A 25,639-nucleotide genomic window follows, 5' to 3' on the forward strand; every position below is an offset into this window, starting at 1 on the left:
TGTATATAGCCTCCACATTGACTCTGTACCGGTACTCCCTGTATATAGCCTCCACATTGACTCTGTACCGGTACCCCCTGTATATAAACATTGCACCATCTCTACAGTGAAGCGTGGTGGCAGCATCATGCTGTGGGGATGTTTTTCAGTGGTAGGGACTGGGAGACTAGTCAGGATTGAGGGAAAGATGAACGGAGAAAAGTACAGATCTCCTTGATGAAAACCTGGTCAGGACCTCAGACTGGGATGAAGGTTCATCTTCCAACAGGACAATGACCCTAAGAACACAGCCAAGACAATGCAGGAGTGACTTTGGGACAAGTCTCTGAATGTCCTTGTGTGGCCCAGCCAGAGCCCGGACTTGAAGCCAATCTACTGTCTCTTGATAGACCTGAAAATAGCTGTGCAGCGACGCTCCCCATCCAACCTGACAGATCTTGAGAGGATCTGCAGAGAAGAATGGAAGAAACTCCCCAAATACAGGTGTGCCAAACTTGTAGCGTCATACCCAAGAAGACTCGAGGCTGTAATCGCTTTTTTTTTTAAATTGCGCGTGTTTGTAAAACCCTGTTTCTGGCTGTAACGTAACAAAATGTGGTCTGAATACTTTCCAAATGCATTGTATATATGGATGATTTCTAAAGCCAGGCACATTTAACAGTTAGGCTGTTGATTCTAGACTTCATTCATTTGGTGTCCTCTCTCCTCAGTTTTCTTAGACAGTTAAAAGTCGTGTTTTCTCATCTCCTAACTCCGCTGCTTCCTCCATCACATTGTTGTCAACAGTCAAAATGGTGGTTGGCTTTGCACTGCTCTACTGTTGACCAGGACCCATAGGGTAGTGCTCTACTGTTGACCAGGACCCATAGGGTAGTGTACTACTGTTGACCAGGACCCATAGGGTAGTGTACTACTGTTGACCAGGACCCATAGGCTAGTGTACTACTGTTGACCAGGGCCCATAGGGTAGTGTACTACTGTTGACCAGGACCCATAGGGTAGTGTACTACTGTTGACCAGGACCCATAGCTAGGACCCATAGGGTAGTGTACTACTGTTGACCAGGGCCCATAGGGTAGTGTACTACTGTTGACCAGGGCCCATAGGGTAGTGTACTACTGTTGACCAGGGCCCATAGGGTAGTGTACTACTGTTGACCAGGCCCCATAGGGTAGTGTACTACTGTTGACCAGGACCCATAGCTAGGACCCATAGGGTAGTGAACTACTGTTGACCAGGACCCATAGGGTAGTGTACTACTGTTGACCAGGACCCATAGCTAGGACCCATAGGGTAGTGAACTACTGTTGACCAGGGCCCATAGGGTAGTGAACTACTGTTGACCAGGACCCATAGGGTAGTGTAGTAATGTTGACCAGGTCCCATAGGGTAGTGCTCTACTGTTGACCAGGACCCATAGGGTAGTGCTCTACTGTTGACCAGGTCCCATAGGGTACTGTACTACTGTTGACCAGGACTCAAAGGGTAGTGTACTACTGTTGACCAGGGTCTATAGGGTAGTGTACTACTGTTGACCAGGGCCCATAGGGCAGTGTACTACTGTTGACCAGGACCCATAGGGTAGTGTACTACTGTTGACCAGGACCCATAGGGTAGTGCTCTACTGTTGACCAGGGCCCATAGGGTAGTGTACTACTGTTGACCAGGACCCATAGGGTAGTGTACTACTGTTGACCAGGACCCATAGGGTAGTGTACTACTGTTGACCAGGGCCCATAGGTCTGTTTTCTGTAAATGTGAACAGCACAACAACTTTCCGTCATGGTAGAGGTCATGGTAGAGGTCATGGTATGCTTTACCTCATTGTATAGGTGGTGTTGAATGACCGTCTGACTGGTTCTTGGAGAAATGGCATCTTCCTTTCACAAGAACACCCAGTTGGGTTGTATTCACTACTAGTATGCACCAAATGGAAGAAAACAAACAGCAACGAGGAGGGACTACCTGAACTTTCAAATACAAAACACTTGTTTTCCTTTTGCCAAACGTTTTGCTACTGAGTATGTAGTAGGTGTAGGCTACTTTGGGCTGATAGCCTGTCACTGGGATTATAGTCTGTCACTGGGTTTATAGCCTGTCACTGGGTTTATAGCCTGTCACTGGGATTATAGCCTGTCACTGGGCTGATAGCCTGTCACTGGGCTGATAGGCTGGCATTCATTCTTCTTTGTTCTCAGACTGGAGCTCACCGTGTTGCTTTAATCATTCAAAATGTCTGCCTCTGGTTTAGAGCTAAGTGTTCCTGGTCTCTCTTGTTGCTTGGTTTAGAGCTCAGTGTTCCTGGTCTCTCTTGTTGCTTGGTTTAGAGCTCAGTGTTCCTGGTCTCTCTTGTTGCTTGGTTTAGAGCTCAGTGTTCCTGGTCTCTCTTGTTGCTTGGTTTAGAGCTAAGTGTTCCTGGTCTCTCTTGTTGCTTGGTTTAGAGCTAAGTGTTCCTGGTCTCTCTTGTTGCTTGGTTTAGAGCTAAGTGTTCCTGGTCTCTCTTGTTGATTGGTTTAGAGCTAAGTGTTCCTGGTCTCTCTTGTTGCTTGGTTTAGAGCTAAGTGTTCCTGGTCTCTCTTGTTGATTGGTTTAGAGCTAAGTGTTCCTGGTCTCTCTTGTTGCTTAGTTTAGAGCTAAGTGTTCCTGGTCTCTCTTGTTGCTTGGTTTAGAGCTAAGTGTTCCTGGTCTCTCTTGTTGATTGGTTTAGAGCTAAGTGTTCCTGGTCTCTCTTGTTGCTTGGTTTAGAGCTAAGTGTTCCTGGTCTCTCTTGTTGATTGGTTTAGAGCTAAGTGTTCCTGGTCTCTCTTGTTGCTTGGTTTAGAGCTAAGTGTTCCTGGTCTCTCTTGTTGCTTGGTTTAGAGCTAAGTGTTCCTGGTCTCTCTTGTTGCTTGGTTTAGAGCTAAGTGTTCCTGGTCTCTCTTGTTGCTTGGTTTAGAGCTAAGTGTTCCTGGTCTCTCTTGTTGCTTGGTTTAGAGCTAAGTGTTCCTGGTCTCTCTTGTTGATTGGTTTAGAGCTAAGTGTTCCTGGTCTCTCTTATTCCATTGCAGGAGCTGAATGATCTGGCTCGTGACCCTCCAGCACAGTGCTCAGCAGGACCAGTGGGAGATGACAGTAGGTGTCTTAGACTTTATCATTTTATGGAACTGTTGAAGGCAGTTATTCTTCATCTTGGTCCTGGAGAACCAAAGGGCTGAATATTTTAGTTTTTTGCCCAAAAGCACTAATACACCTGATCAAAGGTGCGTTAAGAAACACTGGTTAAAGATTTACAATGACCCTGAATGTGCACTAACTCTCCTTCTCCCCCTCTCCTTCCGCCAGTGTTTCACTGGCAAGCCACGATCATGGGACCTGTGAGTACCAGTCACGTATCCCACTAGAACGGGAGAACTCTAAAGTCTTGAATGTCTGTTTTGACGAAGGTATAACATTTTCCTGGACGTACAGGTGGTTGGATCAGTCGTCATGACAGACGTTCTTTCTCTCCTTTCAGAATGACAGTCCATATCAGGGGGGCGTTTTCTTCCTCACCATTCATTTCCCCACAGACTATCCTTTCAAACCCCCTAAGGTAAGGGTCCATGTCCCTTCACATAGGTTTGGAAAGGGGCTCGTTCCTAAGTCCCTGTCAGTGGTTACACTTAGGGACATTTTTATTGTTCTGGACTGCAGCCTCGTGATGCTGCATGTAGTTAATGTTGTGTGGTAGGAGGGGTGATTTACTAGTTAATGTGTGGTAGGAGGGGTGATTTACTAGTTAATGTGTGGTAGGAGGGGTGATTTACTAGTTAATGTGTGGTAGGAGGGGTGATTTACTAGTTAATATGTGATAGGAGGGGTGATTTACTAGTTAATGTGTGGTAGGAGGGGTGATTTACTAGTTAATGTTGTGTGGTAGGAGGGGGTGATTTACTAGTTAATGTTGTGTGGTAGGAGGGGGTGATTTACTAGTTAATGTGTGGTAGGAGAGGTGATTTACTAGTTAATGTGTGGTAGGAGGGGTGATTTACTAGTTAATGTGTGGTAGGAGGGGTGATTTACTAGTTAATGTGTGGTAGGAGGGGTGATTTACTAGTTAATGTGTGGTAGGAAGGGGTGATTTACTAGTTAATGTGTGGTAGGAGGGGTGATTTACTAGTTAATATGTGGGAGGAAGGGGTGATTTACTAGTTAATATGTGGTAGGAAGGGGTGATTTACTAGTTAATGTGTGGTAGGAGGGGTGATTTACTAGTTAATGTGTGGTAGGAGGGGTGATTTACTAGTTAATGTGTGGTAGGAAGGGGTGATTTACTAGTTAATGTGTGGTAGGAGGGGTGATTTACTAGTTAATATGTGGGAGGAAGGGGTGATTTACTAGTTAATATGTGGTAGGAAGGGGTGATTTACTAGTTAATGTGTGGTAGGAGGGGTGATTTACTAGTTAATGTGTGGTAGGAGGGGTGATTTACTAGTTAATGTGTGGTAGGAGGGGTGATTTACTAGTTAATGTGTGGTAGGAGGGGTGATTTACTAGTTAATGTTGTGTGGTAGGAAGGGGTGATTTACTAGTTAATGTGTGGTAGGAGGGGTGATTTACTAGTTAATGTGTGGTAGGAGGGGTGATTTACTAGTTAATGTGTGGTAGGAGGGGTGATTTACTAGTTAATGTGTGGTAGGAGGGGTGATTTACTAGTTAATGTGTGGTAGGAGGGGTGATTTACTAGTTAATGTGTGGTAGGAGGGGTGATTTACTAGTTAATGTGTGGTAGGGAGGGGTGATTTACTAGTTAATGTGTGGTAGGAGGGGTGATTTACTAGTTAATGTGTGGTAGGAAGGGGTGATTTACTAGTTAATGTGTGGTAGGAAGGGGTGATTTACTAGTTAATGTGTGGTAGGAGGGGTGATTTACTAGTTAATGTTGTGTGGTAGGAGGGGTGATTTACTAGTTAATGTGTGGTAGGAGGGGTGATTTACTAGTTAATGTGTGGTAGGAGGGGTGATTTACTAGTTAATGTGTGGTAGGAGGGGTGATTTACTAGTTAATGTGTGGTAGGAGGGGTGATTTACTAGTTAATGTGTGGTAGGGAGGGGTGATTTACTAGTTAATGTGTGGTAGGAGGGGGTGATTTACTAGTTAATATGTGGTAGGAGGGGTGATTTACTAGTTAATGTGTGGTAGGAGGGGTGATTTACTAGTTAATGTGTGGTAGGAGGGGTGATTTACTAGTTAATGTGTGGTAGGAGGGGTGATTTACTAGTTAATGTGTGGTAGGAGGGGTGATTTACTAGTTAATGTGTGGTAGGGAGGGGTGATTTACTAGTTAATGTGTGGTAGGAAGGGGTGATTTACTAGTTAATGTGTGGTAGGAGGGGTGATTTACTAGTTAATGTGTGGTAGGAGGGGTGATTTACTAGTTAATGTGTGGTAGGAGGGGTGATTTACTAGTTAATGTGTGGTAGGAGGGGTGATTTACTAGTTAATGTGTGGTAGGAGGGGTGATTTACTAGTTAATGTGTGGTAGGAGGGGTGATTTACTAGTTAATGTGTGGTAGGAGGGGTGATTTACTAGTTAATGTTGTGTGGTAGGAGGGGTGATTTACTAGTTAATATGTGGTAGGAGGGGTGATTTACTAGTTAATGTGTGGTAGGAAGGGGTGATGTACTAGTTAATATGTGGTAGGAAGGGGTGATTTACTAGTTAATGTGTGGTAGGAGGGGTGATTTACTAGTTAATGTGTGGTAGGAGGGGTGATTTACTAGTTAATGTGTGGTAGGAGGGGTGATTTACTAGTTAATGTGTGGTAGGAGGGGTGATTTACTAGTTAATGTGTGGTAGGAGGGGTGATTTACTAGTTAATGTGTGGTAGGAGGGGTGATTTACTAGTTAATGTGTGGTAGGAGGGGTGATTTACTAGTTAATGTGTGGTAGGAGGGGTGATTTACTAGTTAATGTGTGGTAGGAGGGGTGATTTACTAGTTAATATGTGGTAGGAGGGGTGATTTACTAGTTTAATATGTGGTAGGAAGGGGTGATTTACTAGTTAATATGTGGTAGGAGGGGTGATTTACTAGTTAATATGTGGGAGGAGGGGTGATTTACTAGTTAATGTGTGGTAGGAAGGGGTGATTTACTAGTTAATATGTGGTAGGAAGGGGTGATTTACTAGTTAATATGTGGTAGGAGGGGTGATTTACTAGTTAATATGTGGGAGGAGGGGTGATTTACTAGTTAATATGTGGGAGGAGGGGTGATTTACTAGTTAATATGTGGGAGGAGGGGTGATTTACTAGTTAATATGTGGGAGGAGGGGTGATTTACTAGTTAATATGTGGGAGGAGGGGTGATTTACTAGTTAATATGTGGTAGGAAGGGGTGATTTACTAGTTAATATGTGGTAGGAGGGGTGATTTACTAGTTAATGTGTGGTAGGAAGGGGTGATTTACTAGTTAATATGTGGTAGGAGGGGTGATTTACTAGTTAATATGTGGGAGGAGGGGTGATTTACTAGTTAATATGTGGGAGGAGGGGTGATTTACTAGTTAATATGTGGGAGGAGGGGTGATTTACTAGTTAATATGTGGGAGGAGGGGTGATTTACTAGTTAATATGTGGGAGGAGGGGTGATTTACTAGTTAATGTGTGGTAGGAAGGGGTGATTTACTAGTTAATATGTGGTAGGAGGGGTGATTTACTAGTTAATATGTGGGAGGAGGGGTGATTTACTAGTTAATGTTGTGTGGTAGGAAGGGGTGATTTACTAGTTAATGTTGTGTGGTAGGAAGGGGTGATTTACTAGTTAATATGTGGTAGGAAGGGGTGATTTACTAGTTAATGTGTGGTAGGAGGGGTGATTTACTAGTTAATGTGTGGTAGGAGGGGTGATTTACTAGTTAATGTTGTGTGGTAGGAGGGGTGATTTACTAGTTAATGTTGTGTGGTAGGAGGGGTGATTTACTAGTTAATGTTGTGTGGTAGGAGGGGTGATTTACTAGTTAATGTGTGGTAGGAGGGGTGATTTACTAGTTAATGTGTGGTAGGAGGGGTGATTTACTAGTTAATGTTGTGTGGTAGGAGGGGTGATTTACTAGTTAATATGTGGGAGGAGGGGTGATTTACTAGTTAATGTGTGGTAGGAGGGGTGATTTACTAGTTAATATGTGGTAGGAAGGGGTGATTTACTAGTTAATGTTGTGTGGTAGGAGGGGTGATTTACTAGTTAATGTGTGGTAGGAGGGGTGATTTACTAGTTAATATGTGGGAGGAGGGGTGATTTACTAGTTAATATGTGGGAGGAGGGGTGATTTACTAGTTAATGTGTGGTAGGAAGGGGTGATTTACTAGTTAATATGTGGTAGGAGGGGTGATTTACTAGTTAATATGTGGGAGGAGGGGTGATTTACTAGTTAATGTTGTGTGGTAGGAAGGGGTGATTTACTAGTTAATGTTGTGTGGTAGGAAGGGGTGATTTACTAGTTAATATGTGGTAGGAAGGGGTGATTTACTAGTTAATGTGTGGTAGGAGGGGTGATTTACTAGTTAATGTGTGGTAGGAGGGGTGATTTACTAGTTAATGTTGTGTGGTAGGAGGGGTGATTTACTAGTTAATGTTGTGTGGTAGGAGGGGTGATTTACTAGTTAATGTTGTGTGGTAGGAGGGGTGATTTACTAGTTAATGTGTGGTAGGAGGGGTGATTTACTAGTTAATGTGTGGTAGGAGGGGTGATTTACTAGTTAATGTTGTGTGGTAGGAGGGGTGATTTACTAGTTAATATGTGGGAGGAGGGGTGATTTACTAGTTAATGTGTGGTAGGAGGGGTGATTTACTAGTTAATATGTGGTAGGAAGGGGTGATTTACTAGTTAATGTTGTGTGGTAGGAGGGGTGATTTACTAGTTAATGTGTGGTAGGAGGGGTGATTTACTAGTTAATGTGTGGTAGGAGGGGTGATTTACTAGTTAATATGTGGTAGGAGGGATGATTTACTAGTTAATATGTGGTAGGAGGGGTGATTTACTAGTTAATGTGTGGTAGGAGGGGTGATTTACTAGTTTATGTGATAGGAGGGGTGATTTACTAGTTAATGTGTGGTAGGAGGGGTGATTTACTAGTTAATGTGTGGTAGGAGGGGTGATTTACTAGTTAATGTGTGGTAGGAGGGGTGATTTACTAGTTAATGTGTGGTAGGAGGGGTGATTTACTAGTTAATGTGTGGTAGGAGGGGTGATTTACTAGTTAATGTGTGGTAGGGAGGGGTGATTTACTAGTTAATGTGTGGTAGGAGGGGGTGATTTACTAGTTAATGTGTGGTAGGAGGGGTGATTTACTAGTTAATGTGTGGTAGGAGGGGTGATTTACTAGTTAATATGTGGTAGGAAGGGGTGATTTACTAGTTAATGTGTGGTAGGAGGGGGTGATTTACTAGTTAATGTGTGGTAGGAGGGGTGATTTACTAGTTAATATGTGGTAGGAAGGGGTGATTTACTAGTTAATGTGTGGTAGGAGGGGTGATTTACTAGTTAATGTGTGGTAGGAGGGGTGATTTACTAGTTAATGTGTGGTAGGAGGGGTGATTTACTAGTTAATATGTGATAGGAGGGGTGATTTACTAGTTAATGTGTGGTAGGAGGGGTGATTTACTAGTTAATGTGTGGTAGGAGGGGTGATTTACTAGTTAATGTGTGGTAGGAGAGGTGATTTACTAGTTAATGTGTGGTAGGAGGGGTGATTTACTAGTTAATGTGTGGTAGGAGGGGTGATTTACTAGTTAATGTGTGGTAGGAGGGGTGATTTACTAGTTAATGTGTGGTAGGAGGGGTGATTTACTAGTTAATGTGTGGTAGGAGGGGTGATTTACTAGTTAATGTGTGGTAGGAGGGGTGATTTACTAGTTAATGTGTGGTAGGAGGGGTGATTTACTAGTTAATGTGTGGTAGGAGGGGTGATTTACTAGTTAATATGTGGTAGGAGGGGTGATTTACTAGTTAATATGTGGTAGGAAGGGGTGATTTACTAGTTAATATGTGGTAGGAGGGGTGATTTACTAGTTAATATGTGGGAGGAGGGGTGATTTACTAGTTAATATGTGGGAGGAGGGGTGATTTACTAGTTAATGTGTGGTAGGAGGGGTGATTTACTAGTTAATATGTGGGAGGAGGGGTGATTTACTAGTTAATATGTGGGAGGAGGGGTGATTTACTAGTTAATATGTGGGAGGAGGGGTGATTTACTAGTTAATATGTGGGAGGAGGGGTGATTTACTAGTTAATGTGTGGTAGGAAGGGGTGATTTACTAGTTAATATGTGGTAGGAGGGGTGATTTACTAGTTAATATGTGGGAGGAGGGGTGATTTACTAGTTAATGTTGTGTGGTAGGAAGGGGTGATTTACTAGTTAATGTTGTGTGGTAGGAAGGGGTGATTTACTAGTTAATATGTGGTAGGAAGGGGTGATTTACTAGTTAATGTGTGGTAGGAGGGGTGATTTACTAGTTAATGTGTGGTAGGAGGGGTGATTTACTAGTTAATGTTGTGTGGTAGGAGGGGTGATTTACTAGTTAATGTTGTGTGGTAGGAGGGGTGATTTACTAGTTAATGTTGTGTGGTAGGAGGGGTGATTTACTAGTTAATGTGTGGTAGGAGGGGTGATTTACTAGTTAATGTGTGGTAGGAGGGGTGATTTACTAGTTAATGTTGTGTGGTAGGAGGGGTGATTTACTAGTTAATATGTGGGAGGAGGGGTGATTTACTAGTTAATGTGTGGTAGGAGGGGTGATTTACTAGTTAATATGTGGTAGGAAGGGGTGATTTACTAGTTAATGTTGTGTGGTAGGAGGGGTGATTTACTAGTTAATGTGTGGTAGGAGGGGTGATTTACTAGTTAATGTGTGGTAGGAGGGGTGATTTACTAGTTAATATGTGGTAGGAGGGATGATTTACTAGTTAATATGTGGTAGGAGGGGTGATTTACTAGTTAATGTGTGGTAGGAGGGGTGATTTACTAGTTTATGTGATAGGAGGGGTGATTTACTAGTTAATGTGTGGTAGGAGGGGTGATTTACTAGTTAATGTGTGGTAGGAGGGGTGATTTACTAGTTAATGTGTGGTAGGAGGGGTGATTTACTAGTTAATGTGTGGTAGGAGGGGTGATTTACTAGTTAATGTGTGGTAGGAGGGGTGATTTACTAGTTAATGTGTGGTAGGGAGGGGTGATTTACTAGTTAATGTGTGGTAGGAGGGGGTGATTTACTAGTTAATGTGTGGTAGGAGGGGTGATTTACTAGTTAATGTGTGGTAGGAGGGGTGATTTACTAGTTAATATGTGGTAGGAAGGGGTGATTTACTAGTTAATGTGTGGTAGGAGGGGGTGATTTACTAGTTAATGTGTGGTAGGAGGGGTGATTTACTAGTTAATATGTGGTAGGAAGGGGTGATTTACTAGTTAATGTGTGGTAGGAGGGGTGATTTACTAGTTAATGTGTGGTAGGAGGGGTGATTTACTAGTTAATGTGTGGTAGGAGGGGTGATTTACTAGTTAATATGTGATAGGAGGGGTGATTTACTAGTTAATGTGTGGTAGGAGGGGTGATTTACTAGTTAATGTGTGGTAGGGAGGGGTGATTTACTAGTTAATGTGTGGTAGGAGGGGGTGATTTACTAGTTAATATGTGATAGGAGGGGTGATTTACTAGTTAATGTGTGGTAGGAGGGGTGATTTACTAGTTAATGTGTGGTAGGAGGGGTGATTTACTAGTTAATGTGTGGTAGGAGGGGTGATTTACTAGTTAATGTGTGGTAGGAGGGGTGATTTACTAGTTAATGTTGTGTGGTAGGAGGGGTGATTTACTAGTTAATATGTGGTAGGAGGGGTGATTTACTAGTTAATGTGTGGTAGGAAGGGGTGATGTACTAGTTAATATGTGGTAGGAAGGGGTGATTTACTAGTTAATGTGTGGTAGGAGGGGTGATTTACTAGTTAATGTGTGGTAGGAGGGGTGATTTACTAGTTAATGTGTGGTAGGAGGGGTGATTTACTAGTTAATGTGTGGTAGGAGGGGTGATTTACTAGTTAATGTGTGGTAGGAGAGGTGATTTACTAGTTAATGTGTGGTAGGAGGGGTGATTTACTAGTTAATGTGTGGTAGGAGGGGTGATTTACTAGTTAATGTGTGGTAGGAGGGGTGATTTACTAGTTAATGTGTGGTAGGAGGGGTGATTTACTAGTTAATGTGTGGTAGGAGGGGTGATTTACTAGTTAATGTGTGGTAGGAGGGGTGATTTACTAGTTAATGTGTGGTAGGAGGGGTGATTTACTAGTTAATGTGTGGTAGGAGGGGTGATTTACTAGTTAATATGTGGTAGGAGGGGTGATTTACTAGTTAATATGTGGTAGGAAGGGGTGATTTACTAGTTAATATGTGGTAGGAGGGGTGATTTACTAGTTAATATGTGGGAGGAGGGGTGATTTACTAGTTAATATGTGGGAGGAGGGGTGATTTACTAGTTAATGTGTGGTAGGAAGGGGTGATTTACTAGTTAATATGTGGTAGGAGGGGTGATTTACTAGTTAATGTGTGGTAGGAAGGGGTGATTTACTAGTTAATGTGTGGTAGGAGGGGTGATTTACTAGTTAATATGTGGGAGGAGGGGTGATTTACTAGTTAATGTTGTGTGGTAGGAGGGGTGATTTACTAGTTAATGTGTGGTAGGAGGGGTGATTTACTAGTTAATGTGTGGTAGGAGGGGTGATTTACTAGTTAATGTGTGGTAGGAAGGGGTGATTTACTAGTTAATATGTGGTAGGAAGGGGTGATTTACTAGTTAATATGTGGTAGGAGGGGTGATTTACTAGTTAATATGTGGGAGGAGGGGTGATTTACTAGTTAATATGTGGGAGGAGGGGTGATTTACTAGTTAATATGTGGGAGGAGGGGTGATTTACTAGTTAATATGTGGGAGGAGGGGTGATTTACTAGTTAATATGTGGGAGGAGGGGTGATTTACTAGTTAATATGTGGTAGGAAGGGGTGATTTACTAGTTAATATGTGGTAGGAGGGGTGATTTACTAGTTAATATGTGGGAGGAGGGGTGATTTACTAGTTAATATGTGGGAGGAGGGGTGATTTACTAGTTAATATGTGGGAGGAGGGGTGATTTACTAGTTAATATGTGGGAGGAGGGGTGATTTACTAGTTAATGTGTGGTAGAAGGGGTGATTTACTAGTTAATGTGTGGTAGGAGGGGTGATTTACTAGTTAATGTGTGGTAGGAGGGGTGATTTACTAGTTAATGTTGTGTGGTAGGAGGGGTGATTTACTAGTTAATATGTGGTAGGAGGGGTGATTTACTAGTTAATGTGTGGTAGGAAGGGGTGATGTACTAGTTAATATGTGGTAGGAAGGGGTGATGTACTAGTTAATGTGTGGTAGGAGGGGTGATTTACTAGTTAATGTGTGGTAGGAGGGGTGATTTACTAGTTAATGTGTGGTAGGAGGGGTGATTTACTAGTTAATGTGTGGTAGGAGAGGTGATTTACTAGTTAATGTGTGGTAGGAGGGGTGATTTACTAGTTAATGTGTGGTAGGAGGGGTGATTTACTAGTTAATGTGTGGTAGGAGGGGTGATTTACTAGTTAATGTGTGGTAGGAGGGGTGATTTACTAGTTAATGTGTGGTAGGAGGGGTGATTTACTAGTTAATGTGTGGTAGGAGGGGTGATTTACTAGTTAATGTGTGGTAGGAGGGGTGATTTACTAGTTAATGTGTGGTAGGAGAGGTGATTTACTAGTTAATGTGTGGTAGGAGGGGTGATTTACTAGTTAATGTGTGGTAGGAGGGGTGATTTACTAGTTAATGTTGTGTGGTAGGAGGGGTGATTTACTAGTTAATATGTGGTAGGAGGGGTGATTTACTAGTTAATGTGTGGTAGGAAGGGGTGATTTACTAGTTAATATGTGGTAGGAAGGGGTGATTTACTAGTTAATATGTGGTAGGAGGGGTGATTTACTAGTTAATATGTGGGAGGAGGGGTGATTTACTAGTTAATATGTGGTAGGAGAGGTGATTTACTAGTTAATGTTGTGTGGTAGGAGGGGTGATTTACTAATTAATGTGTTGTAGGAGGGGTGATTTACTAGTTAATGTGTGGTAGGAGGGGTGATTTACTAGTTAATGTGTGGTAGGAGGGGTGATTTACTAGTTAATGTGTGGTAGGAGGGGTGATTTACTAGTTAATATGTGGTAGGAGGGGTGATTTACTAGTTAATGTGTGGTAGGAGGGGTGATTTACTAGTTAATGTTGTGTGGTAGGAGGGGTGATTTACTAGTTTATGTTATGTGGTAGGAGGGGGTGATTTACTAGTTAATGTGTGGTAGGAGGGGTGATTTACTAGTTAATGTGTGGTAGGAGAGGTGATTTACTAGTTAATGTGTTGTAGGAGGGGTGATTTACTAGTTAATGTTGTGTGGTAGGAGGGGTGATTTACTAGTTAATGTGTGGTAGGAGGGGTGATTTACTAGTTAATGTGTGGTAGGAGGGGTGATTTACTAGTTAATGTGTGGTAGGAGGGGTGATTTACTAGTTAATGTGTGGTAGGAGGGGTGATTTACTAATTAATGTGTTGTAGGAGGGGTGATTTACTAGTTAATGTTGTGTGGTAGGAGGGGTGATTTACTAATTAATGTGTTGTAGGAGGGGTGATTTACTAGTTAATGTTGTGTGGTAGGAGGGGTGATTTACTAGTTAATGTGTGGTAGGAGGGGTGATTTACTAGTTAATGTGTGGTAGGAGGGGTGATTTACTAGTTAATGTGTGGTAGGAGGGGTGATTTACTAGTTAATGTGTGGTAGGAGGGGGTGATTTACTAATTAATGTGTTGTAGGAGGGGTGATTTACTAGTTAATGTTGTGTGGTAGGAGGGGTGATTTACTAGTTAATGTGTGGTAGGAGGGGTGATTTACTAGTTAATGTGTGGTAGGAGGGGTGATTTACTAGTTAATGTGTGGTAGGAGGGGTGATTTACTAGTTAATGTGTGGTAGGAAGGGGTGATTTACTAGTTAATGTGTGGTAGGAGGGGTGATTTACTAGTTAATATGTGGTAGGAAGGGGTGATTTACTAGTTAATGTGTGGTAGGAGGGGTGATTTACTAGTTAATATGTGGTAGGAAGGGGTGATTTACTAGTTAATGTGTGGTAGGAGGGGTGATTTACTAATTAATATGTGGTAGGAGGGGTGATTTACTAGTTAATGTGTGGTAGGAGGGGTGATTTACTAGTTAATGTGTGGTAGGAGGGGTGATTTACTAGTTAATGTGTGGTAGGAGGGGTGATTTACTAGTTAATGTTGTGTGGTAGGAGGGGTGATTTACTAGTTAATGTGTGGTAGGAGGGGTGATTTACTAGTTAATATGTGGTAGGAAGGGGTGATTTACTAGTTAATATGTGGTAGGAGGGGTGATTTACTAGTTAATATGTGGTAGGAGGGGTGATTTACTAGTTTATGTGATAGGAGGGGTGATTTACTAGTTAATATGTGGTAGGAAGGGGTGATTTACTAGTTAATATGTGGTAGGAGGGGTGATTTACTAGTTAATGTGTGGTAGGAGGGGTGATTTACTAGTTTATGTGATAGGAGGGGTGATTTACTAGTTAATATGTGGTAGGAGGGGTGATTTACTAGTTAATGTGTGGTAGGAGGGGTGATTTACTAGTTAATGTGTGGTAGGAGAGGTGATTTACTAGTTAATGTGTGGTAGGAGGGGTGATTTACTAGTTAATGTGTGGTAGGAGGGGTGATTTACTAGTTAATGTTGTGTGGTAGGAGGGGTGATTTACTAGTTAATATGTGGTAGGAGGGGTGATTTACTAGTTAATGTGTGGTAGGAAGGGGTGATTTACTAGTTAATATGTGGTAGGAAGGGGTGATTTACTAGTTAATGTGTGGTAGGAGGGGTGATTTACTAGTTAATATGTGGGAGGAGGGGTGATTTACTAGTTAATATGTGGTAGGAAGGGGTGATTTACTAGTTAATGTTGTGTGGTAGGAGGGGTGATTTACTAGTTAATGTGTGGTAGGAGGGGTGATTTACTAGTTAATGTGTGGTAGGAGGGGTGATTTACTAGTTAATATGTGGTAGGAAGGGGTGATTTACTAGTTAATGTGTGGTAGGAGGGGTGATTTACTAGTTAATGTTGTGTGGTAGGAAGGGGTGATTTACTAGTTAATGTGTGGTAGGAAGGGGTGATTTACTAGTTAATGTGTGGTAGGAGGGGTGATTTACTAGTTAATGTGTGGTAGGAGGGGTGATTTACTAGTTAATGTGTGGTAGGAGGGGTGATTTACTAGTTAATGTGTGGTAGGAGGGGTGATTTACTAGTTAATGTGTGGTAGGAGGGGTGATTTACTAGTTAATGTGTGGTAGGAGGGGTGATTTACTAGTTTATGTGTGGTAGGAAGGGGTGATTTACTAGTTAATGTGTGGTAGGAAGGGGTGATTTACTAGTTAATGTGTGGTAGGAGGGGTGATTTACTAGTTAATGTGTGGTAGGAGGGGTGATTTACTAGTTAATGTTGTGTGATAGGAGGGGTGATTTACTAGTTAATGTGTGGTAGGAGGGGTGATTTACTAGTTAATGTTGTGTGGTAGGAGGGGTGATTTACTAGTTAATGTGTGGTAGGAGGGGTGATTTACTAGTTAATGTGTGGTAGGAGGGGTGATTTACTAGTTAATGTGTGGTAGGAGGGGTGATTTACTAGTTAATGTTGTGTGGTAGGAGGGGGTGATTTACTAGTTAATGTGTGGTAGGAGGGGTGATTTACTAGTTAATGTGTGGTAGGAGGGGTGATTTACTAGTTAATGTTGTGTGGTAGGAGGGGGTGATTTACTAGTTAATGTGTGGTAGGAGGGGTGATTTACTAGTTAATGTGTGGTAGGAGGGGGTGATTTACTAGTTAATGTGTGGTAGGAAGGGGTGATTTACTAGTTAATGTGTGGTAGGAGGGGTGATTTACTAGTTAATGTGTGGTAGGAGGGGTGATTTACTAGTTAATGTTGTGTGGTAGGAGGGGGTGATTTACTAGTTAATGTGTGGTAGGAGGGGTGATTTACTAGTTAATGTGTGGTAGGAGGGGTGATTTACTAGTTAATGTTGTGTGGTAGGAGGGGGTGATTTACTAGTTAATGTGTGGTAGGAAGGGTGATTTACTAGTTAATGTGTGGTAGGAGGGGTGATTTACTAGTTAATGTTGTGTGGTAGGAGGGGTGATTTACTAGTTAATGTGTGGTAGGAAGGGGTGATTTACTAGTTAATGTGTGGTAGGAAGGGGTGATTTACTAGTTAATGTGTGGTAGGAAGGGTGATTTACTAGTTAATGTGTGGTAGGAGGGGTGATTTACTAGTTAATGTGTGGTAGGAGGGGTGATTTACTAGTTAATGTGTGGTAGGAGGGGTGATTTACTAGTTAATGTTGTGTGGTAGGAAGGGGTGATTTACTAGTTAATGTGTGGTAGGAGGGGTGATTTACTAGTTAATATGTGGTAGGAAGGGGTGATTTACTAGTTAATGTGTGGTAGGAGGGGTGATTTACTAGTTAATGTGTGGTAGGAGGGGTGATTTACTAGTTAATGTGTGGTAGGAGGGGTGATTTACTAGTTAATGTGTGGTAGGAGGGGTGATTTACTAGTTAATGTGTGGTAGGAGGGGTGATTTACTAGTTAATGTGTGGTAGGAGGGGTGATTTACTAGTTAATGTGTGGTAGGAAGGGGTGATTTACTAGTTAATGTGTGGTAGGAGGGGTGATTTACTAGTTAATGTGTGGTAGGAGAGGTGATTTACTAGTTAATGTGTGGTAGGAGGGGTGATTTACTAGTTAATGTGTGGTAGGAGGGGTGATTTACTAGTTAATGTGTGGTAGGAGGGGGTGATTTACTAGTTAATGTGTGGTAGGAGGGGTGATTTACTAGTTAATGTGTGGTAGGGAGGGGTGATTTACTAGTTAATGTGTGGTAGGAGGGGTGATTTACTAGTTAATGTTGTGTGGTAGGAGGGGTGATTTACTAGTTAATGTGTGGTAGGAGGGATGATTTACTAGTTAATGTTGTGTGGTAGGAAGGGGTGATTTACTAGTTAATGTGTGGTAGGAGGGGTGATTTACTAGTTAATGTGTGGTAGGAGGGGTGATTTACTAGTTAATGTGTGGTAGGAAGGGGTGATTTACTAGTTAATGTGTGGTAGGAGGGGTGATTTACTAGTTAATATGTGGTAGGAAGGGGTGATTTACTAGTTAATGTGTGGTAGGAGGGGTGATTTACTAGTTAATATGTGGGAGGAGGGGTGATTTACTAGTTAATGTGTGGTAGGAGGGGTGATTTACTAGTTAATGTGTGGTAGGAGGGATGATTTACTAGTTAATGTTGTGTGGTAGGAAGGGGTGATTTACTAGTTAATGTGTGGTAGGAGGGGTGATTTACTAGTTAATGTGTGGTAGGAGGGGTGATTTACTAGTTAATGTGTGGTAGGAGGGGTGATTTACTAGTTAATGTGTGGTAGGAGGGGTGATTTACTAGTTAATGTGTGGTAGGAGGGGTGATTTACTAGTTAATGTGTGGTAGGAGGGGTGATTTACTAGTTAATGTGTGGTAGGAGGGGTGATTTACTAAATATATTAGCATTTTGTTGAATTAATATTTGTCTCTCTCTCTCCCCCAGTTAGCGTTTACCACAAGAATTTACCACCCCAATATTAACAGTAACGGCAGTATCTGTTTGGATATTCTCCGATCACAGTGGTCGCCGGCTTTAACCATTTCTAAAGGTGAGTTAGGACCACTCTGTGAAGGACAGATTCACTGAAGGTGCATTATGGGGCAGTTTACCGGACACAGATTAAGCCTGGTCTCGGACTACAAAGTTATTTCAATGAAGATTGTGGAGATGTTTTCTACAATGTTTAATGTGCCTCTGTGTGTGTGTGTATCATAAGAAATCAGACGTCACTACATCACATGGCCTAGATGTCTACGTGAGAGTCGTCTGTAATGGGGATCCAACCCCCCCCATTGCTCCCGTTCCCAGTTACACTGCTGAGAAACGGGGTTTCTAACTCTTGTAACTGTCTTCCTCTGCAGTTCTGCTCTCCATTTGCTCCCTGTTATGTGATCCCAACCCAGACGACCCTCTAGTACCAGAGATTGCACGCATCTATAAAGCAGATAGTGACAAGTAAGTATCCTGTACTGCCGTCTGTTGGAGACATCCCTTCAGTGTCATTTTATATACTGCAGATGTCAGGACATTTTTCATTCTGTATAACCCAGTGAAAATACGTTATTTTCAACATGTTTTTTTGGCTCACTGGGAAGTTGATAAACATAACATGTTCCTGTCTGCTTTCAGTCGGGGACCTGTACACACGATCATTGTCTACAGCCGAGACAAAGCAAAATAATGTCCCGTGTCTCTTACGAAGCCACTCCTTCGTTGCCCGGGCGGTGTGTTTGGGATCATTGTCATGCTGAAAGACCCAGCCACGTTTAATCTTCAATGCCCTTGCTGATGGAAGGAGGTTTTCGCTCAAAATCTCACGATACATGGCCCCATTCATTCTTTCCTTTACACGGATCAGTCGTCCTGGTCCCTTTGCAGAAAAACAGCCCCAAAGCATTATGTTTCCACCCCCATGCTTCACAGTAGATATGGTGTTCTTTGGATGCAACTCAGCATTCTTTGTCCTCCAAACACGACGAGTTGAGTTTTTACCAAAAAGTTATATTTTGGTTTCATCTGACCGTATGACATTCTCCCAATCTTCTTCTGGATCATCCAAATGCTCTCTAGCAAACTTCAGACGGGCCTGGACATGTACTGGCTTAAGCAGGGGGACACGTCTGGCACTGCAGGATTTGAGTCCCTGGCGGCGTAGTGTGTTACTGATGGTAGGCTTTGTTACTTTGGTCCCAGCTCTCTGCAGGTCAATCACTAGGTCCCCTCGTGTGGTTCTGGGATTTTCACCGTTCTTGTGATCATTTTGACCCCACGGGGTGAGATCTTGCGTGGAGCCCCAGATCGAGGGAGATTATCAGTGGTCTTGTATGTCTTCCATTTCCTAATAATTGCTCCCACAGTTGATTTCTTCAAACCAAGCTGCTTACCTTTTGCAGATTCAGTCTTCCCAGCCTGGTGCAGGTCTACAATTTTGTTTCTGGTGTCCTTTGACAGCTCTTTGGTCTTGGCCATAGTGGAGTTTGGAGTGTGACTGAGGTTGTGGACAGGTGTCTTTTATACTGATAACAAGTTCAAACAGGTGCCATTAATACAGGTAACGAGTGGAGGACAGAGGAGCCTCTTAAAGAAGAAGTTACAGGTCTGTGAGAGCCAGAAATCTTGCTTGTTTGTAGGTGACCAAATACTTATTTTCCACCATAATTTGCAAATAAATTCATTAAAAATCCTACAATGTGATTTTCTGGATTTGTTTTCTCATTTTATCTGTCATAGTTGATGAAAATTACAGGCCTCTCTCATCTTTTTAAGTGGGAGAACTTGCACAATTGTTGGCTGACTAAATACTATTTTGCCCCTCTGTATATATATTTAACATTTATTTAACCTGGCAAGTCAGTTAAGAACAAATTCTTATTTACAGTGACTGTCTACCCTGGCCAAACCCTCCCCTAACCCGGACGGCGCTGGGCCAATTGTGCGCTGCCCTATGGGATTCCCGATCGCGGCCGGTTGTGATACAGCCTGGGATCGAACCAGGGTCTGTAGTGATGCCTCATTTAGGCAGATTACCTTGACATTCTTGTGCGCAGGCACTATGGTGTCCTGCTTGAAACATGTAGGTCTTACAGACTCGGTCAGGGACGTAGGGATCCGCAGGGACGTTCCCCTGGCAGACCAGGATCCGTAGGGACGTTCCCCTGGCAGACCAGGATCCGTAGGTACGTTCCCCTGGCAGACCAGGATCCGCAGGGACGTTCCCCTGGCAGACCAGGATCCGTAGGGACGTTCCCCTGGCAGACCAGGATCCGCAGGGACGTTCCCCTGGCAGACCAGGATCCGTAGGGACGTTCCCCTGGCAGACCAGGATCCGTAGGTACGTTCCCCTGGCAGACCAGGATCCGCAGGGACGTTCCCCTGGCAGACCAGGATCCGTAGGGACGTTCCCCTGGCAGACCAGGATCCGCAGGGACGTTCCCCTGGCAGACCAGGATCCGCAGGGACGTTCCCCTGGCAGACCAGGATCCGCAGGGACGTTCCCCTGGTAGACCAGGATCCGCAGGGACGTTCCCCTGGCAGACCAGGATCCGCAGGGACGTTCCCCTGGCAGACCAGGATCCGCAGGGACGTTCCCCTGGCAGACCAGGATCCGCAGGGACGTTCCCCTGGCAGACCAGGATCCGCAGGGACGTTCCCCTGGCACACCAGGATCCGTAGGGACGTTCCCCTGGCAGACCAGGAAACATGGTGACTGTACCCTAGTACGGCTTTGGTGAAAAGTAGTGCAGCCGATAGGGTGCCGTTTGGGAAGCTGCCTCTATTGTTTTTGTTTGTTTTCCCTCTTACAGATACAGCAGAATAGCAAGAGAATGGACGCAGAAATACGCCATGTGATGACTGGTCTGAACGGATCATCGGAAGGAGAACGTCGTCGTAGCTGGAGTCAACTTCAATTGCTTGTTTTCATTATTTTGTTCATTTTGTTATTGAATTAGACTCATTTTGCCCCCATTTTCACTCCTTCATTTATGTGCTATTAAAAAGATAGTGTTTGTTGCTCGGACAGTCAACGTGTGTACTAGTTTAATTTAAGTGCGGGAAAAAACACAACATTTTAATGTAAGTCTTTCATGGGTTCTGAACTCTTCATGTTGAGCATGCAACAACCGTATACGGCCGTGCCGACTGGCCTCTTGGTTATCAGACTAAACCACTAGACTGCGTTCCATCCATGTTGTTCTGAGGACGTTGAAGACACCTGACCAAACCGGACAGACGTGTCTCTTCAGGATACACCAACTGGTGTGTGATGTTGTTGGCTGTGTCTGAAATGGCAGTCTATTCCCTATATACACTACTTTTAACCAGAGATGTTCTAGGGGAATATCCCTGTGGATCCTGTTCTACTAGGGGAATATCCCTGTGGATCCTGGTCTACTAGGGGAATATCCCTGTGGATCCCGGTCTACTAGGGGAATATCCTGGTCTACTATGGGAATATCCCGGTCTACTAGGGGAATATCCCTGTGGATCCTGGTCTACTTGAGGAATATCCCTGTGGATCCCGGTCTACTAGGGGAATATCCCTGTGGATCCCGGTCTACTTGGGGAATATCCCTGTGGATCCCGGTCTACTAGGGGAATATCCTGGTCTACTAGGGGAATATCCCTGTGGATCCTGGTCTTCTAGGGAAATATCCTGGTCTACTAGGAGAATATCCTGGTCTACTAGGGGAATATCCCTGTGGATCCCGGTCTACTAGGGGAATATCCTGGTCCACTAGGGGAATATCCCTGTGGATCCCGGTCTTCTAGGGGTGGATCCTGGTCTACTAGGGGAATATCCTGGTCTACTAGGGGAATATCCCTGTGGATCCCGGTCTACTAGGGGAATATCCCTGTGGATCCCGGTCTACTAGGGGTGGATCCCGGTCTACTTGGGGAATATCCTGGTCTACTAGGGGAATATCCCTGTGGATCCCGGTCTTCTAGGGGAATATCCTGGTCTACTAGGGGAATATCCTGGTCTACTAGGGGAATATCCCTGTGGATCCCGGTCTACTAGGGGAATATCCTGGTCTACTAGGGGAATATCCCTGTGGATCCCGGTCTACTAGGGGAATATCCTGGTCTACTAAGGGAATATTCCTGTGGATCCTGGTCTACTAGGGGAATATCCCTGTGGATCCCGGTCTACTAGGGGAATATCCCTGTGGATCCCGGTTTACTAGGGGAATATCCCTGTGGATCCTGGTCTACTAGGGGAATATCCCTGTGGATCCCGGTCTACTAGGGGAATATCCCTGTGGATCCCGGTCTACTAGGGGAATATCCCTGTGGATCCTGATCTACTAGGGGAATATCCCTGTGGATCCCGGTCTACTAGGGGAATATCCCTGTGGATCCCGGTCTACTAGGGGAATATCCCTGTGGATCCCGGTCTACTAGGGGAATATCCCTGTGGATCCCGGTCTACTAGGGGAATATCCCTGTGGATCCCGGTCTACTAGGGGAATATCCCTGTGGATCCCGGTCTACTAGGGGGATATCCCTGTGGATCCCGGTCTACTAGGGGAATATCCCTGTGGATATCGGTCTACTAGGGGAATATCCCTGTGGATCCCGGTCTACTAGGGGAATATCCCTGTGGATCCCGGTCTACTAGGGGAATATCCCGGGCTACTAGGGGAATATCCCTGTGGATCCCGGTCTTCTAGGGGAATATCCCTGTGAATCCCGGTCTAAAGTAGTGCATTTTATCAAGAATTCGATGCCATTTCGATGGCAAGCAGTGTTATGCTTTTTAATATTGTTTGCGACACATGGGCCTGAGAGGAATATTTACCACCTCGTATCCAAATGTGTGAACAGACAAACAAACGCTGCTCGGTATGTCAACAAACAGCAACAAACAAACAAAAGAAATGTAATGTATTTTATGCATGTTCTAGGAATAGGTTGGATGTTACCCATAGGAAGTGGATACAAAGAGCAAATGGGGAAATTATTCAATGAAAGCTTTCTATCTTTGATGATGATTCTTTTTTTTTTTTTTTTTAAGTTGAGAGCTTATAGTTAGGTCACCTACCTAAACACTGTCTTGTAGCCCTGAGACGCGACGCAGAGCTATTGGTTCAACTATCTACTGGTGCCTCTGGTCGTCTTGGTTTTTTTGTTGTTGAGTTTCCCCTTCAATAAAGGTAAATCATAAACACTTTCTAGGTTCTTATCCATTTTATTGTTGGCTACTGTAAATGTTCTACATACTTGTGTTTTGATCTGTTGAGTTTATAATGTAGTGATTAAAGGGTAGGTCCAGGATTCTGTGCAATAAAGGTTCAGACCTCTTGGCACTCTGTTTTGGGGGCCACGGGTGGAAAAGAAGACTACCGGGATACTATGATAGTGGCAGCATATTGAGTTGGATAAAGTCATGGTTATGGCTGTTTTAATGTACTGTATATGAATGACTTTTTAAAAACATCAATAATTGTATTATTTTATCAATAATTACATTTTTCATATAAAAAAATATATCAATGATTCAAATTTTTGAAAAGTGATAATTTCATTTTTTATATAAAAAAAATCAAATAATGACCATGGGGTGGGATTGCATTTGCATGCTCCTTCCTACATACAGTGACTCGAAAGTCTACACACACCTTGCACAGTCTTCACATTTTTCTGCCTTAAAATACACGAGACAATTATTGATATAGAAAATTATATTATTGATATAAAAAAATATTTGTATATATATACAAATTAGAATTATTAATATATTTTTTAAACATTTTGTATCAAGCTCTTTTTTTATATAAAAACAATTGAATGATTTATATCAATAATGTCATTATCAATGTACATTTTTTTCCATTATCGATATCAAAAATCTAATTATCATTACCGAGAATTGTGCGACAAACAAAAAACATCCAGCTAGAAAGCGGGCCACAAACAGGCAAGTAACAGAACAACAGTGGTGCGCAGAACGGCATCTCGGAAACACACAACTCCTCGATCCTTGTCACGGATTGGCTATTGCAGCAGACGGCCACACCGGGTTCCACTCCTATCGGCTAAAAACAAGAAGTGGCTCCAGTGGGCACAATTGAGGAGTGGAAAAGCATTGCCTGGTATGATGAATAACGGTTTTTGTTGCATCGTGCTGATGTCAGAGTTAGGATTTGGCGAAAGAAGCATGAGTTCATGGACCTATCTTGCCCGGTGACAACGGTACAGGCTGGTGACGGGGGTGTAAAGATTTGGGGAAGTTTTCCTGGCACATGTCAAGGTCCCTTGATACCAATTGAGCAACGTTTCCATGCCTGGAGGGAATTCAGGCTGTTCTGGAGGCAAAATGGTGGGTTGGCCCGACTAGATGGGTGTGCCTAATAAACTGTATATATTAAAAACAGCTTTACAAAATTGTTTCATACAATTTTCTATTTTGACTGGAATTGTGTTTGGCATTGTTAATAAATACAGCATTTATTTTGAGTTCAAAATAGTTTAGAAAGATACTTTTCTCATCAGATAGTGCTACTTTCCCCTCTTCTTGTAAGAGGGTGGCAGGGTGGCAGGAAATATTTATTTGGTGTCACATCCCTGGTAGTATCAATATCCCATCCCTGGTAGTATCAATATCCCATCCCTGGTAGTATCAATATCCCATCCCTGGTAGTGTCAATATCCCATCCCTGGTAGTGTCAATATCACATACCTGGTAGTATCAATATCCCACCCCTGGTAGTATCAATATCCCATCCCTGGTAGTGTCAATATCCCATCCCTGGTAGTATCAATATCCCATCCCTGGTAGTATCCATATCACTATCAATATCCCATCCCTGGTAGTGTCAATATCCCATCCCTGGTAGTGTCAATATCCCATCCCTGGTAGTGTCAATATCCCATCCCTGGTAGTATCAATATCCCTATCAATATCCCATCCCTGGTAGTGTCAATATCCCATCCCTGGTAGTGTCAATATCCCATCACTGGTAGTATCAATATCCCTATCAATATCCCATTCCTGGTAGTGTCAATATCCCATCCCTGGTAGTGTCAATATCCCATCCCTGGTAGTATCAATATCCCATCCCTGGTAGTATCAATATCCCATCCCTGGTAGTATCAATATCCCATCCCTGGTAGTATCAATATCCCATCCCTGGTAGTATCAATATCCCATCCCTGGTAGTATCAATATCCCATCCCTGGTAGTGTCAATATCACATCCCTGGTAGTATCAATATCCCATCCCTGGTAGTATCAATATCCCATCCCTGGTAGTGTCAATATCCTATCCCTGGTAGTATCAATATCCCATCCCTGGTAGTGTCAATATCCCATCCCTGGTAGTATTAATATCACATCCCTGGTAGTATCACTATCAATATCCCATCCCTGGTAGTGTCAATATCCCATCCCTGGTAGTGTCAATATCCCATCCCTGGTAGTATCAATATCCCTATCAATATCCCATCCCTGGTAGTGTCAATATCCCATCCCTGGTAGTGTCTATATCCTATCCCTGGTAGTATCAATATCCCATCCCTGGTAGTGTCAATATCCCATCCCTGGTAGTATCACTATCAATATCCCATCCCTGGTAGTGTCAATATCCCATCCCTGGTAGTGTCAATATCCCATCCCTGGTAGTATCAATATCCCATCCCTGGTAGTATCCATATCACTATCAATATCCCATCCCTGGTAGTGTCAATATCCCATCCCTGGTAGTGTCAATAACCCATCCCTGGTAGTGTCAATATCCCATCCCTGGTAGTATCAATATCCCTATCAATATCCCATCCCTGGTAGTGTCAATATCCCATCCCTGGTAGTGTCAATATCCCATCCCTGGTAGTGTCAATATCCCATCCCTGGTAGTGTCAATATCACTATCAATATCCCATCCCTGGTAGTGT

At 43.2% G+C, this 25,639-nt stretch overlaps 1 protein-coding gene across 1 annotated transcript in view; it reads left to right on the forward strand.

Annotated features, from left to right (window-relative positions):
- Window positions 1-22,920, forward strand: part of LOC110498306 (ubiquitin-conjugating enzyme E2 D2) — a 30,479-nt gene extending 7,559 nt beyond the window's left edge. The window contains exons 2-7 of the mRNA XM_036955409.2: window positions 3,048-3,111; window positions 3,322-3,353; window positions 3,494-3,571; window positions 17,691-17,796; window positions 18,110-18,203; window positions 20,552-22,920. Of these exons, the coding sequence (XP_036811304.1) occupies window positions 3,048-3,111; window positions 3,322-3,353; window positions 3,494-3,571; window positions 17,691-17,796; window positions 18,110-18,203; window positions 20,552-20,597 (420 nt within the window). The 3' untranslated portion in view covers window positions 20,598-22,920. The remainder of the gene's footprint in view (window positions 1-3,047; window positions 3,112-3,321; window positions 3,354-3,493; window positions 3,572-17,690; window positions 17,797-18,109; window positions 18,204-20,551) is intronic.
- The last annotated feature ends 2,719 nt before the right edge of the window (window positions 22,921-25,639 follow it).

The sequence above is a fragment of the Oncorhynchus mykiss genome, chromosome 19, assembly GCF_057628025.1.
Source record: "Oncorhynchus mykiss isolate SJ-2025 chromosome 19, ASM5762802v1, whole genome shotgun sequence".
NCBI classification, from domain to species: domain Eukaryota; kingdom Metazoa; phylum Chordata; class Actinopteri; order Salmoniformes; family Salmonidae; genus Oncorhynchus; species Oncorhynchus mykiss.